At 40.8% G+C, this 15,717-nt stretch overlaps 1 protein-coding gene across 1 annotated transcript in view; it reads right to left on the bottom strand.

Moving 5' to 3' along the window:
• Positions 1–241: 241 nt before the first annotated feature.
• Positions 242–15,717, bottom strand: part of PRKCSH (PRKCSH beta subunit of glucosidase II) — a 35,737-nt gene continuing 20,261 nt past the window's right edge. Inside the window, exons 13-18 of the mRNA XM_007423030.4 lie at positions 8,013–8,082; positions 4,029–4,118; positions 3,304–3,378; positions 2,285–2,384; positions 1,031–1,167; positions 242–789 (exon numbers count right to left, since the gene is read on the bottom strand). Of these exons, the coding sequence (XP_007423092.1) occupies positions 1,036–1,167; positions 2,285–2,384; positions 3,304–3,378; positions 4,029–4,118; positions 8,013–8,082 (467 nt within the window). The 3' untranslated portion in view covers positions 242–789; positions 1,031–1,035. The remainder of the gene's footprint in view (positions 790–1,030; positions 1,168–2,284; positions 2,385–3,303; positions 3,379–4,028; positions 4,119–8,012; positions 8,083–15,717) is intronic.

The following is a 15,717-nucleotide window of genomic DNA, read 5'->3' as shown; positions in this document are numbered from 1 at the left end:
CAGAAGAGCTTGGGAGGCCTTGTTCCCCAAGGACCCTGGGGGTGGGCGGAGAAGAGGCTGGTCTGTTGGCTGTAACCCATGTCCCCAATCCCCATTAATGCTTTTAGGCAGTTTCAGGGGAGGGAGATGCTGTGTGTTTGTATGGCTGATACCAGCTGGCCTAAACAGGCCATGTTTAGGCCATAGCTCTTTAATGCAATCCAGCTCACCCGCACCTTCAATTCCACAGAAACAGAAAAGATAGAAGGGACTGTTTCTTTATTGGGTGGGAATTTGTTTCTTTTTTCAGGAAGAACAGCAGATAAAAAACAGGCGGTGATTTTTGTCCCCTCTTCTTTCTTCATCTGTCCAAAGTTTCAGACTCAGTGGAAATCTGGCTCAGAACAAAGGCCAGCAGGGAAAAGCTTCAGGTGGACAGTATTGAGGTCTCTCCACTATGGGTGAGAAGTAAATGCATCTCCTTCTCCATAAAAGCATCAAATTTTGGAGTGGAGGAAACCTTCTGCCAGCAGAACAAGGCCCAGGAAGTTGTGCTATCCTAGGTGGATGTGTTCAGGGCAGATGATACCTGGTCACAACTGGGTGGATGGGGAAAAGACTTGTGTCCCAGTAGCTGACAGAAAAAATATAAGTTTTTCAAACCTCAAAGTCCACTGGGCCAGAGTAACACTAATCGTTGGAATCCATGAACAGCAGATCTCGGGGCAAAATGTGTGATGAATTCTACAAAGTTGCCTGGAATCATATGAATTAGAATCTGGCTTCTCTGGCAGGGGTGGTTGTACACAGCTGCAAGAAGAAAATGGCAGACAGGAGGAGTCAAGAAAACAAAGATGGAAACAACAATGGTGCTTTTTCAGTATAGTCTTTGAACTTAAGGGCTTAAGGGTTGAAGGGTGATGCCCAGTCAGTCAAATGCCCAGTCAGAAGGAAAGTAAATCTTACTTGAAGCACATTTGTCCTTTCATTTCCCTTAATAGTCCTCATGACTATTAAGCAAAGAATGTGGCTCTAAGCTGATGTAACTCACCTCTCTCAGAGTTCATCGTGGTTGATATCTTTTGGCTCATGGCAAGCTGCTGGGGTAACAAACTCCATTGAGTACTCGCAGCGGCTGGGCTCTGTTGTGGATGTGATTATTGTCTCCTTGCCACATGAAAGTTTCACCTTAGTAGGAGAAAAATCAGAACAAATGCCGTTGCCTCTTAAACCTTACTGTAATTCAAGCCAGCAATTGAAGAAGAGATTGACTCCCCATTTATTCCACAAGATACTACAGACAGTACAAGTAACTAGTCCCAGAATATCAGCCAACATTTGAAACTAATCTGCCCTGTTCCAACCAATGACATAATATACTGGTATCTTATCAGTATAGATCTTATTGTTATTTCTTATAGAGAAAAATTACTTGTTCCAAAATCTTTATCGAGCAATACTGAAGGGATGTAAGAAAGCTTCAGTTTTCCCAACCCGCACCAATTCAGGCAGCAGGTGGTGGTGGGGGGATTGCATGTTGGTTGATTATCCTCAGAAGAAACCTCCCCTTGCACACGAAGCCAAAACTAGCATGTGACAGAGATAGCTGTGCTGAATTCTGTCATGACATGCTCCTTTTCTAAGCACAGTAAACTGTTCTTAGCAAGGTAACATTCAAAACATTCTAGCTATCAGGAAGCCCCATGTCCACCTCCTTACAACTCAAGATGAAAATTGCCCACTAAAAGAGGATTTGTCTCCCACATTCCACTAGCTGAGGGATCAGCCTCTGCTGCCCAGCACATAATCTACTAGCAAACAAGCAAAATAGCTGATTTAAGCTTTCGTCAGGGGGGGAAATGTATCTGTGCTGAAAGTCTCTCACCAAACAGCTATGGAGGAAGGATAATCCCCAAGCTGGAGAGACCAGTCCAATCCAGAACTTGAAGTAAAACTCCCAATCTGTTTAATTTTTCAAATTACTAATGCAAGGAAAGCATGATCCCTTTCTCCCATCTTCACTGCCCAACCTCTCCAACTGATTCTCTGTACAACTGGAAGCCCAGTTATAGCCCACTCGTTTTCCACCATGTTCCAACAGCGTGTTTTATGCTTACTTCACTGCAAGTGTACACATGCCTTCACTGTATGGGATCTGGAGATGACATTTAATGGGCCTGCCCGGAGGTACATTTGATGGAATTCAGAATTCTAAAGTCTGTGAAAGTCAATATTCTTCCAAGTCCACAACGATTGGCTTCCCATAAGTCAGTTGTACCCATTTTGTCCCACTGAAACAACTCACCGTCGTAGATCGATTGGGGCCCTGCCAACAGCCTGTGCCATGCTCATACTTCATGATGCTGAATTTGTTATCATCTGAGCCAGCCCAGGATCCCCATGTACTAGGAAGAAAGTAAGGCAGTCAGTGCACCAAATCAGCTCTTGCCAATTGCAATCCAGGAAGTTTGTGTACCGTGAGAAAAACAGACACAACTCAATCAAGAGAAAACCATTTAAAGATCACCCAGTTTCAAGGGCCAGGAGAAAATTTGGGATGCATATACATGCTGCTCTTCCCCCTATCAAGTGAGGTCAGGTCATGAGTAGTAACAGTTTACAGATAGAAAAGGCTGAGGGTAAGTATTTTAAAAATATCATATGTTTAGTGAGTGGTTCTTTCCCAGTTTAAGGGAGAAAATATTTTTATCCTGACAGTACAGGTAGTCCTCATTTAGTGATGACAATTAGGACTGGCAACTCGGTTGTTAAGTGAAGCAGTTGCTGAAACTGGCTGTGCTTATGATCTTCCTTCAGCTTTCCTTTGCTTTACAGACCTGCAAAGGTCATAAGTGCGAGGACTGGTTGCGAAGTTACTTTTTTATCACTGTTGTAACTGCAAACAGATGCTGTATGAGGCAGTTGCTAAATGAGGACTATCTGTAAAGGGCAATATTCTTAATATACATACTTATAAAATGAATACATAGTAGGTATATAAAGTGTTCACTGTGCTTTAAATATGTGATACCTGATGCAACTATTACAACTGCCTTCCAAAATAAGTTAGTTGTACTCTTCCTTTTCAAAGACTGGGTTGGGGTGGGAGAGGAAAACTAGGTCAGAGTTTGATATGCTTAGGGACTTCAGGGCAGAAGCAAAGCTCAAACTAAGGGCTTTCTAATTCATTGCTCAGCCTTTTAACCACTACACCAGATCACCTCTCAGTTTAGTTCAGGAAGCAGATGACATCTGGTTGCTATGAGCAGCGTGGATGGTATGCCCTCAATCCTCAAAGGGGGTAACAGCATCAAAGCCTCTTACCCAAGGCTAGTCTCTGAGCCGCCTTGCTTAGGTTTTTGAGACACTCTGTTAAAAGGGCAGAGACGATAAATATATCTGGAAAAAGAAAAGAGCACAAAAGAGATACATGTGGTTCCTTGTATGATGGTTTCCATATCCCTCACATTAAGCAAACCAATTTGCTTCTAAGATTGATCATGAACATGCCTTCGCCATTAGTCCATCAAGTAAAGGCACCATTCCTGGGACTCTCTTCTTTCCCCATCTCAGAATTAGACAAATAACAGGAGTTAGTCACTGTTAATACTTGTATAAAACATCTGCCAACTTTAAATCAGTTATGATCAAAGAGAACTGAGATTGCTAGTTGCCTCTGCAATGGTTTGCTAGAACATCATGTAGACTGCATCCTTGAGTTGAGTATCCTGCAAACACTACCAGAATTGGTGAGAGCTAGAAAACAAAACCTTGCACCTGTAAGCCTGGGTATAGATAGGTCAGCTCATTTTCATCAAGATACAACTCTCATACTTACCTTTGATCTGGTAGGAACACTGAATCAGCTCAACAATCCCATATGAATAACTATTTACTACAGTTATCTGCAGAAGAACTGCACCTGATAAAAAGCTACTACATTCTTCATTGCTTGAGGGAGATATATAATCAAAAGAGATGTTGCTGAACTGAGGACAGAGATCACTCCCAACAGAAACACAATTTAATGGAAGGATATAGGCACCTACTCATTAGTGGTGAGTTCATAGCACTGGCCATACAAATAAGAAAATTCCCCATTTGGACCAAAATCAAAGGAGATTTCTTTCTCCAGACTCCTGGAAAAACAAACAAAAGAAAGGAAAAGAAAGATACTGTTAAAGAAAAACAAAGGTATACATAAAAACAATAAGACTTATTGCTGGACTAATAGTGGTGATTAAAGTTTTAGGAATATTTCTAGGTCCATTTAACAGAATATGGTATGATTTTCCAAATATCCAAAAGGAAATCCCAAGTTCCAAATCCTTTCCAAATCAATTCTCCTTGATACCCAACTTCTTCAAAACAATACTAAAGCTGTATTCAGACAGTAGCAAACCTTTACAGACACCCAACTCTTTAAAGTACCCATTGACGTTTGAGGCAAAACCAAGTGGCTGGAGAGGAAAGAAAACAAACTAAGGCAGCCCCTGGTAGTTCAGCTGATAGTTTTGGGGAGGGAGTTCATCACCATGGGGGAACTAAGGGGGGTGCAAAGAGCAGGAAGTGAAAAAAGAACTGCAGGCATCAAGGAAAGCTTTTGTGAAATATGTGCATTTTGAAGAAAGATGAAAGGTAAGCAGAGGATTTCTCTCAGTTGTGGGGGGGGGGGGAACAGACCACTTGTAACCTTATGCATTTAACCAAAATGTGAGAAAGGGGAACTTCCTCACACTGAGCCAAATCAGCAATCCACTTAGAGGTATTGGCCACTCTGATTGGTACAACTTTTCGAGAGTTTGCATGCTGTGCTCAGCCACCAACATTAAGATGCACAGAGAGGGAAATAAGCTGAACAGCAGCCTCTTCATTTCACCCATTCATGGCTCAAGCATGAACATGGCACCTATCCACCCCAACACACACAGAGTGGTGAAAGGCAGGCTTCACCTGCATCAATGATCAATACCCTTTTTGCTCAAACTCTTCCTTTAGAGCTACCATATCTGGGTTGTAAAGGTCCAGGCAACCACTAGATGGCAACAAGGAGGTAGTGCTTTCTGTATTCCTTTGCTTTCATCTAGTGGTCATCTGGATTTCTTTTGCAGCTCAGATCTTATAGCTTGAGCTTTGTCAAGAAGCTGCCTTTGTTTCTTGCCCTTATCATCTGTGTGCAGACCCGTGGGACCCCACAGAGCAGCAAGGCGACATGTTGGGGAGGCTGAATCCCATGGTTACCGCCCTGTCACCAAGGCTACCCCTAATTACGGGTCTCTCTCCCAGGCACACAGATGGATGCAAAGCTCTTTGTTTGATGAAAGGCCTGCCCTTAGCTAATGCTTTGCCCCAGTCAGATGGAAAGAGCTTTCAGGAAGAAGGAAGCATTTTCCTCTTCCCTGGGCAAAACTAATTCTATTCTTCATTCTTCAGAAGACTGATATCCTTCCATTCCTCTATCTTGTACACCCAAGCCAAGCTGGCAATCTGTCATGGCAGAGCATTCTCATGGCATGCATATGGATTCTTTAACCAAGTCTTGAGGGAAGTGCCTTTAACCACACGGCCTCTCTGCCAGCAACAGCCCCACCTGTCACAAGGAACAGCAGCAACCCTGTGCGAGGAGGTGAACAGTCCAACTCTGAAGAAAAGATAGTTGGTAACCCTAAAAAGTGAGTTTCAGGCACCCAACTTCCAGAAGGAGGATAGGGAAGGGTGTCTTCCATTCCCCAAAGAGAAAAACTGCTTTGAAAAATGACACCAACAAAACAGGTCTCAGCTGCTTCTCACAGCTTCCATTAACTGCTTGCTTAGCTAACAGATCCTCTTTGCCCCTCCTGTCCCCTTAAAAGCTTGCCTAATGGGCCAAACCAGAGAACTCCCTGGGGTGGGGAGGGGCAGGTTGTGCTGTAGCTACAGCTGAGTTATGGCTGGATGGAAACCACCCCATCTACAGCCAATTTTAAAGGACTTCAATTAAGGCTCTTGCTTTGCACCTGCCATTGCAAGCCACTTTCTCCCCAAGGTCATGATCCAGCATCTTGCTTGTACCACCTTAGATAACAAAGTGCTCCCCCCATAACTCCTTCAACCATTTTCTCTTTGGATATTTAAGTAGAGCACCAGGGACAAGGGTTCCAGCCTAGTATTTTCCTTGACATGCTAGTTTTCTCTGTGCTGGGGAGGAGACCTAGGTATGAATGCTTACCTGCCAATGGAAGTACCAGTGGCTTTCATGTGACTTTATAAACTTTGGAATGGAAATTATAGAGAGAAATAGGAATTCTGCTACTGCAGGAACTGAAGGCCCATATCCCTAAGTGCTCCACAGATCTAGGTCAACTAGGACTCAGCAATGGAGAGACCCAGCCACCCACCCTGGTAATTAGCTCTGCTACCCAAAAGGCTGGGCTCCCTCCCTCAGACAAAGCAGTCTGCATCTTTTGGTTTAAAGAGCCCATACTTCTGGGTGGAGGCATACGTATATCGGGCACCAAACAGTAAATATTTGCAGGGGCATGGGGGGGGGGGGAACAGGAGGATTTGTGCAAGAGGTGCTTCTGATAGCCTGTGATGGAGGCAACTATATTTAAGATGCATTCAAACTATAGAAGAGCTGATGTACAGAATGATGATGATTGATAATGATTGTTTTGATGATTGTCCTTCTCCAGTGACATTTCACAATATAAATTTACTTAAACACTCATCTCCCTCAGTGGAATTTTTGCTAGAAATTACATAGAGTTATATGAATGTGTGTGTGTGTGCGCGCATTATATACAGTTCCATGGGTAAAGGAATCTGTTCCAAAAAATTAACTTGAAAGGACTGGCTGGTTGAGTTGATCAGTGTTTGAACTGGAACAAATCTGTATTCACGTACTTGCAAATACACACAATTGTTTTCAGGATGAAGTAAGAAAAGGCTTGAAATTAAAAGCACAACCAGATAGGATACATTTAGAAGATCCAGTATATCTTGTATTATGTTTCTTGGGTTCCTTCCACTGAGAGTGAGGAATCTCCCGAAATAAGACTTCCCTCAATAGCTAAAAATGAAGTGTCTGTCACCAAGGTCAACCAAGCTAAGCATGCCGAGGTCTCCCATCTGCTCCCTGAAACAACCCTCCCAGCCTAAGAGCTCAGGAGTGGTGTGATTACTGCAATAATTATGTATGCAATCAATAGGAGACAGCTTGAAATTTATTTCTGGCTTCCATCCTTTCCCCTCCCCCACTTGAGACCTGGGGAGAAAAAGATGTGACTCGAATGACAAAACGGCGCCCAACACCTCCCCCCCCCAGAGCAAATCTTTTCGTCTTTATGGAAAATTCAAATGGAATATCCAAGTTAAGAAGTATCAAGGTAGCAAGAAACGATAGAGAACATCAGGTCTAAGAGAGGACTATACAAATCATTCTGTTTTTCTAATGTTCTCAGTCCCACCAACCCACTCACCCCCCAGGGTAGAATTCATGTTCAGATTTTCAGTTCATGAGCCCTCCAATATCCATCTTGCTGGGTTCCCAGAAAGAAAAAAAATGGCACCTCCCCATTCAGATTGAGTGCACAGGGGAATACAAAGGAAGGAGAGAAGACTAGCTCTCCAGAAAAGGTTATGAAAATAAGGTGGCTCTTTCAGTTGGCTACAAGCAAGCGGACAAATCTAGCCAAACCTTTGGATTCCTGGGGATCAGTAGGAGTTACCAATGCCAGAAACTAGTGGGAAGCAATGTGACAGAGGCTAATAGAAGATGGGCTTCCAGATGACCTGTAGGGAAAACTGCCACTTTCTGAACTGCTCAAGAACATAATGAGTCAGAAGATTGGTACTAAATCTGAAAGCCTTGGTGGGTGTCCCTGAACCAGGCTTGGGTATCTATTACTGAGGGATTGAGCAGCAAGAGGGTAAGATGTACCAGGAAGACATACAAAGATGGGCAAAGAAGCAACATGGATGTTGTTCATGCTCTTATTCACAGAAGCCACCACCCAGTTGAATAGTTACAGTTTTTCTCTCTAAAGTCCTACCTGATTGATTCCTCCATTTCTTTCAAGGACTTCTCTACCTCTTCAAATTGTTCTCTGGCCTTCTGGGCAGCTGGAAGACAGACAGAAACTAAGACTGGCTGCAAAATTGAATAAAATCATTACTTACCTTTGCTTCTCCACATAATTCCCTTCTAGGCAGTAGCACTGGAGCCTGGATAAATCACCATACTGTATTACTATTTCACGGAGAGCAATAGTAGGTGAGAGGGGAGGGAATGGATAAAAACGAAAGCATTTTCATGATAGCAAGCCCTCAAGCTGCCACATTTTCATTTTCAGTGATTTGTTGTTCTTGCTATCTAACCAGTTAAGCATCATAGCCAGCTGGAAAGGTAGGCCAGTATTCATCCCATTTACAGTGGACAGATTTCACAGTGGACAGCTGAAGCCGAGAACACAGCTCTATCATTTGGGTGAATGTGCAAATCTGACTCAGGATCATTCATTGGAGTGATTAGTGTTTTCTTTGCAAGTTTATTCCCTCTTCACCTTCAGCCTTTCCAAACCTAGTGTTTTTAGATCTAAACTGCATGTGGAATGTCCCAAACATCTTGAGGGCAGCAGAATGGGAGTGCATGTTCTTTAATTCTTAAGAACTGGGAATTGCTTTGCATGTTTCAAATGCAAGCAAAAAAGAAAAAACAAATGACTTAAATTTCCTCTCTTCACACCACTGGATCTTGTCCAAAGGAAGTAAGGAAGACAATATAAGAAATAATAGATTTGCTGCTCTGATTCAGCCTATTAATAACTATGTGAAAGGACCATTTCCTTCTTACTGCAAACCAACAGCTCACCGTCGGCCAATTTCCATACTCTTGGGGCACAGCTTAAGAGAGCACAAGGGATTCTGCTCATCTTTGCCCTTGGCAGAAAGGAACAAAGCTATGGAGAAAGGCAAAGGGATGTGCTTCAGCATCCAAAGCAATGTATTGACCTTGCAACTACAGGTCCATGTTTTCTTCATTTCACTTCTGTGTTATTGGTATCTGCTGAGTTATTCTTCAAGCCAAGCATTTTTGAATAGACCAACAAAATTAAAATCTAAAGCAATTTTCCAAAATTTAACACACAGTGTTCTAGCTACTTTAAGAAATTATGTCTGATTGATTGGCTTCTTTTCTTCTCCCTATCCAGTTCCTTACTAATTCTGTACTCATATCTTACAGATGGGTTTGAGCAGACACCTTGATTAAGTCATTGCTATACAGCACTTGGGAAATTATAGATACTTTATCAGTAATAAGCAAGAATGAACTACGTGGCATCATCATCAAGGAACACAATAAACAAACAAAAAAGTCATCAGATTGAAGGCCTAGGAAAAGTTCTTCTCCTCTATGTAGTTCGAAATTGGGGGACCACCACTGAAAAGCCTCCATCTTGAATCACTTTCTGTCACTTTTGATGGCAGGAAGACCTGGATAAATTAGCTGAAGTGGATTTAATATATGAGGTGGCTTATCTGGAAGACAATGGTCCTTCAGACACTCCACTTGTTAAAGCTAAAAACAAGTATTTTGAATGATGCTTGGAAATTAATTGAAAACCAGCAGCACAAGAAGTGTTCCCATTATGCTTGGTCTTACTCAGTAACCCAACTGCTGTGTTTGTTCCAGCTCCACTTCTGAATAGCAACCAATAGTAGCATTAAATACAATGCATTGCAGAAAACCAAACAAGATGTTACTAGCACTTGGATAATTGTAGCACCTACATTCTTTGCAACTACCCCATGAAAAAATGTGCAATTTTTCAGGTGCTGTTATGTCCTTTTGAAGCAATCTTGTGGTGTTAAGACTGCAGGTCTATTTAGCAGAAACTTGTCTAGCCCAACTGGTAAAGTTCCCTAGGGAAGGATCTTTCCCAGCCCTGCCAAATTTTTAACTGAACAGCCTAAGGATTGGATCTAGGCCTTCATGTACACAAGATCCTCTATTTCTGAACAACCTTTAACGAACCAATGGATGTCTCTGTTTTGCATAACATGCATGTTATGCAAAACATGGTTCATACAGAGTAGAAAAGTACAAGAAGGTTTCACTCATTTTAACATATGCCTGAACTTTTGAGGCCAATTACAGGCTGAAATCCAAAATATATGAAAAAATAAGAGAAGCCAAAACCACTTTTTTATTTTGCAAACTATTTCACCAAGAGACAGACAGACAGAAATGTTACAGGCTGGTGAATAATTTGGTATCAACGATCAAGATGCCAAGTAAGCAGTGGTTTAAAAATTAGGACCTGAGATAGAAGAGGGTTGTCCATGGAACTTCTTGGGAGCCACTGGGTAGCTAGGCAGAGAGTTTAGATTAGAAGAGTGCAACCTATGGCCCCAAAACCTTGGGTGCAAGCCAGAGGCCCTCTGAAGGTTGCCAAGGAATTATATTCCTCTAATAGGAAATAGTAGGTAAATGATTATGGGGAGAAATCATATTATGGTACCTAATAAATTTTAATTAAACCTATATTTAGATTTTGTTTTGGCCCACCACTTATCAAAATGCTGTTCAAAAGCCAAGTCTATCCTTTTGCCCCAAATGGTTTTGCACTGTTGGAATGCCTTGCTATGCCCCACAAAAAATCAAGGGAACAATATTGTTGGGGAGGAGGTAGAATATGGTGAAACAATCAGCCATAGAGGATACTTCTTTTTTCCCACAGCTCTGATTATTATTATTAATTATTTAATTATTAATTATTAGCTCTGATGTGGATTATGAATCCAGAACTGAACTTTCAAATTATCGCTCTTCTCTGTACCCCTCTTAACTCAGACTTTCTGTACAAGTAAAACCAATATATGTATTTTTTATCATAAAATTCAGTTTGTCTATTAAACTACTGAGCAGAAAGTGAGAAGGACAAATTGACTTCTTTGATTAGAGAAAGGTCATTATTGACATTCATCAATGACTGGAAACCCCTTATGGACTTTTTGCATGAGAAAGAAAATTATTTTGTGATTTATGGTTCTGATGATTAGAAAGAATAGGTTATAGAAAGATGGGAATTATGATGAAATTGGAGAAAGTGGCTTGATGAGAATTGTATGTATAACTGCCGAGAGGGATATCAGAAGCCATTTCTTTATATATGCTTTCTGTTTTTTTATTTTTTTTTCTATCTTCCTTTCCTTTCCTTTCCTTTCCTTTCCTTTCCTTTCCCTTTCCCTTCCCTTTTTTCCTTTTTCACACCTATTTTGCTATGTATTTTTCTTTGAATGCATTTCTTATTAACTATCTAAAATCTCTTAATAAAAATTATTTAAAGAATAAACAACTCAGCAGAAAGCATAAACTCCAAACCTTGGTCTTTAGGATTGGACTTCTCTTGGCACCTTCTTCATCAATGACTGCCTCTATATTTAGACCCCTCCTGGGAAAAGATTGTTGGATCTCTAATACCAATTTTACAGCTCTGATATTATTCGCCTTTCAGTTTAAAATAAAATAGCCCCCATCTATCTCCCCCCCCCCGCATATGTATCCATATTCACCATCAAGACCAAGTAAAAGTAACCAATAATTCTGCTATTTCTCAGAAAGAATTCATTATCTTGGATATACCAACACCATCTAGTGGATATCAGGAGAAGCAACAAGCTTAACAACCTTCAGTCATGAGCCAGTGACCAAAAGATAACAAACTCCCTTCCATATTTCAGGAATATTGAGAATAAGATTAGGACTTCATAGAGGAGGACCTGTAATGGAAATTTGCAATCCCCTAAAACAAAAGGCTATGTGCAAAAAACTAGAAAATGATAACATTGGGTGACAATCTTTGTAACCATAGTTTCTTGATTCAGTCATGACCAGAAATCATCAGCATGACAAGTTTATTAAAACAAGATATGTTATTTCTCAACTATGCTACTGTTATTTTTCTCTTCCTCCTCCAATCAATCAAGCAATATTAAAGCACCTCAGCTCTTCTTGCCCAGGCAAACTCAAAACATATATAAAATTAACCCAGCCATTACTTTAATGGCTAGATATGATCTATCTCAAATTTTTCTTGAGGCCAAATGTACCACCAAATCAAAATTTTAACTGAATCGTTATTTTGGATGTGTGTGTTATTCTGCTCTACTTACAGAATCCAACTATCTTCATTTAGAACAAAAAATAAAAGCTAAACCAGTTTTTCGTTTCAATGCTATTTGGTGCTGTATATGCAGGTAGGCTCCCCAAACAGCCAGACTGATGAAAATTAGAGCAAGCCCAGTGCTGATATATGAACTGGAATACCGGAAACCGAGGATCAATGTCTGTATTTCTTAAGATTCCAATGCCAAATCATCACACTGTGGCAATTTCCACTAGTATTCAGGTTGAGGCTAGAAGCAGAACACTCCTTTTAAGCTGCTGGAGCCACTTTAAGCAGCCAGTCCTGACTACCGATTGCCCTTTGCTTCCTGGATATGTGAGATCTGAGAAATGGTGCATCTGCTTAGAAATGCTAATGAGAATTAGCTATTTAGGCAGCAGATATCAGAATGCAAAGTGCAGATATGCCCTGGGCTTCCCAATTCATTTTATTATAGCTATAAAACTGCTTTTTTGCTTCATCAGATACATTTTGACAAGCTCTGTCCTATGGCACTGAGAGAGCCTGCTTGGAAACTGGACAGGCTTTGGAAGAACTGAGGAAGGGCCAATTTTGGGGAGCAGTAAAAACAAAAACAAATGTTTCTAGCTGTTTGGAAAAAGCCAGGAAGGGAAGGCCCCAGGTAAATCCCACCAAAGGTGCCTGACCCATTCCAGAGCATTAACATTTACATGGGGCTTAAGTCCTGTGCTGACACTGAATCTGTGCAGTGAAACTTTTGACAGGACAGGGGCAGGATGAATCCAACACTTCATGGCTCTCAGGAAATTAAAATGTTATGAGTATGAATTTCAGCTCTACTCAGAAAGTAGTTTGGGGAAACTCAGGAGAAGAATAGGAGGGCAGCTATGGTACCGCAACATACATCTAGTTGAACATACACAAAGCTGGCAAGCTCTATTTTTAGACCACAGGTAAAATTAACAACTCCTCTGCCCTTTCCAGGGAGGTGACTCAGCTTTTCCCGCTTGGTCTCCTTAAAACAGCAGATATGGTCAAGCAGTACATCAATTTAAGGTATTTTTATCCCACTTTCAAAGACATGTGGCAACTTACAGAAACCAATAAAGACACAAAAAACAATTAAGACTAACACCCTACCAGCATTTGAGCACTCAAGCATGTGACAAAATCAGTAACACCTTCACCTCCTGAAACAGCAAAGCCTCCCAGCTTCTACACATGGCCAGGGACCAAAAAAACAAAACAAAACATGGGCCATGGGTGTAAACCCAACTGAGGCATGATGGTTTAAGAAAGCTTACTTTGAGTCTGACATGATGTCCAAGGATTGTGACAGAGCCAACCAGAATCCAAAATCTTGTTTACAAATTAGAGTTTTTGCCACAATGGCTCAGTGCAATGTCGATGCTGACAAATTGTTATTAAAGTCATTATTTCACTTCCAAAGGCCAGCAACACAGGCATACTGGACAGAAAATAAAACCAAACAACTTTAAAATATGAGTTGCCTTATTATCTTCTAGTTAAAGCATGACCCCCCCCAAAAATTTCATCCAAAGAAGGTGGAGAAGGACTGCAAAGCTGGCTGGAGTCTAATGGGAACTGAGGTCCAAAATATCTGGAATGTACCAGTTACTATCCATGTTGCCAAAGCAGACACCGAACATTTTGCCAAACTGAGAAAGAGCCTTTCTGCACTCTTTTAATCTGGCCTTCCAGGTGTCTGAATACAGTAATTCAAATCATAACATAAAATGCTTTATATAATGTGGCCGAGAAAATTCCAAGAATGTATCCAGGAGTCAAACATGACAGCATTTCTGTTTAGTTTAATTTAACCTAATGTCCAGCTAGATGACAACACTTAGCACTGGCTGTTCTCAAACTGCTAAGCAGGGTCAGATCTATCTGATAATGGATAAGAGGCCACTACGAAAAGCCTATCTATAGACAGGAGTGGGAAATTTTAAAAAATCCCAGAAGGCAATGGAAAAACACTTTAGAACAGAAGAAAACTACATAAACTTCTGTGAAGTCAGCATGATTGAGCTTGACTTGAACATTTTTACAGTACTATACTGTGGTTTGTGATCTGTGCTGTACACACTCTTCTCCTTGAATCTAGAATTATCCACATTGATATGTGACTTCTGGTTGTCTTCAAAGAACCTTTACATTCAGATTCACAATCCCACTCTTTCATACCATCCACCCATTGTTGTTCTAAACCCCAACCTTTTCCCACTAAAACTTAGAGGTAAATTGTTGAGCAGTAATGCAAATTTCCATCTCAAAAAAGCATATTCAGGCTTACTACACTTATTTCACTCAGCACCCTCTCCCCAAAAGAAGTGAATAAAAGGCTACAAATTCCAGCTTGTGCCTTCTAGAGATGGTATTTTGTCAACACTTCCCAGTGGCCCCTGAAGCCTAGAAAAAAATATTTTGAAAATTGTTGTGGCTGGTCGCAAATGGTTGCCTGACCCTTATAACGCCTGAAGAAGCTCTAAATTACTCTTGAGAACTAGAATGGAGAGTTAGTTCTACGTCCTCTTTCAAATGAATAGTTCATATTGAATATGCAGAGTTATCATTTGGAGACAGGACTGCTGTGCCAAGAGAACTAGAAATGGCTCCCTCAGTCCCCTATCCTATCTTAACACAAACATTTTGAGAGAACCGGGGTGCCCTCTAAAGGCACCAAGATGCTTGAAGCTTTGTGCAAATGTAACGCATTAACTTCCCAACTGCCCCCCAAAATAATCCCTTTCTTGGATTCGTGTTTTATATACCTGACGTTTTCTCCCTCACATACATCTCTTTCTCCAATATTTCTGAAACTCTCAGGTCAACCAAACCAGCTCTAATGCACTCTGTGCTGGCCTCACCAAAAACTGATCATTGCCCCTGACTGTGATACTCCATTAATTCAAGTAAAGCTTGATACTGGATGGGAATCAAAAAAACAGAAATAAAATTCAAAACAATCTTAACAGATAGAGAAATGGTCTGAAAGCAACAGGAGGAAATGTTAAAGAAAGAAATACAAGTCCTTCACTGAGGAAACACAAATGAAATGCATGCATATAGGATGGAGATACCAGTTTGATCATGGTACTTCTGAAAAGGTCTTCGTATACACATTGACTGAACATGTGTCAGCAATGTGATACAGTTGTAAAAAAAATGACGAATTTAGATTTCTTCAACCAAATAGACCTTCCAGATAACAGCTCATTCTTTCCTTTTATTCTTCTTCTATCATATTCCATCTCTAGTACTGTGTCCAGTTCTAGACCTCAAAATTGAAGGAGTCATGGAAACTGAAATAAGGCCAACAAAAATCATCAGAATACTAAAAACTATGAAGTTTAGTTTAGTTTATTATGGTCATAGACCAAAGCAAATACTGATACATCAAAACTGAATATAACTAAAATAATAGAATTCATATTAACATAAAACACCACCTGGACTTAAATGGCCTACTCTATTTGAAGCAACTATTTACATTCTATCATAGCCAATAAACAGAACCTAGTTACACTACCTGAGATCTCCACCTCCTGATCAGCTAACAGGAAGATGAGATAGTCATCCTCAG

Source organism: Python bivittatus, unplaced genomic scaffold (assembly GCF_059951505.1).
Source record: "Python bivittatus isolate LINGU-HERP-01145 unplaced genomic scaffold, Pbiv_v1 ctg000220_np1212, whole genome shotgun sequence".
NCBI lineage: Eukaryota > Metazoa > Chordata > Lepidosauria > Squamata > Pythonidae > Python > Python bivittatus.
The sequence above is the reverse complement of the archived record's forward strand: the minus strand, read 5'-3'. Positions and strand labels throughout refer to the sequence as shown.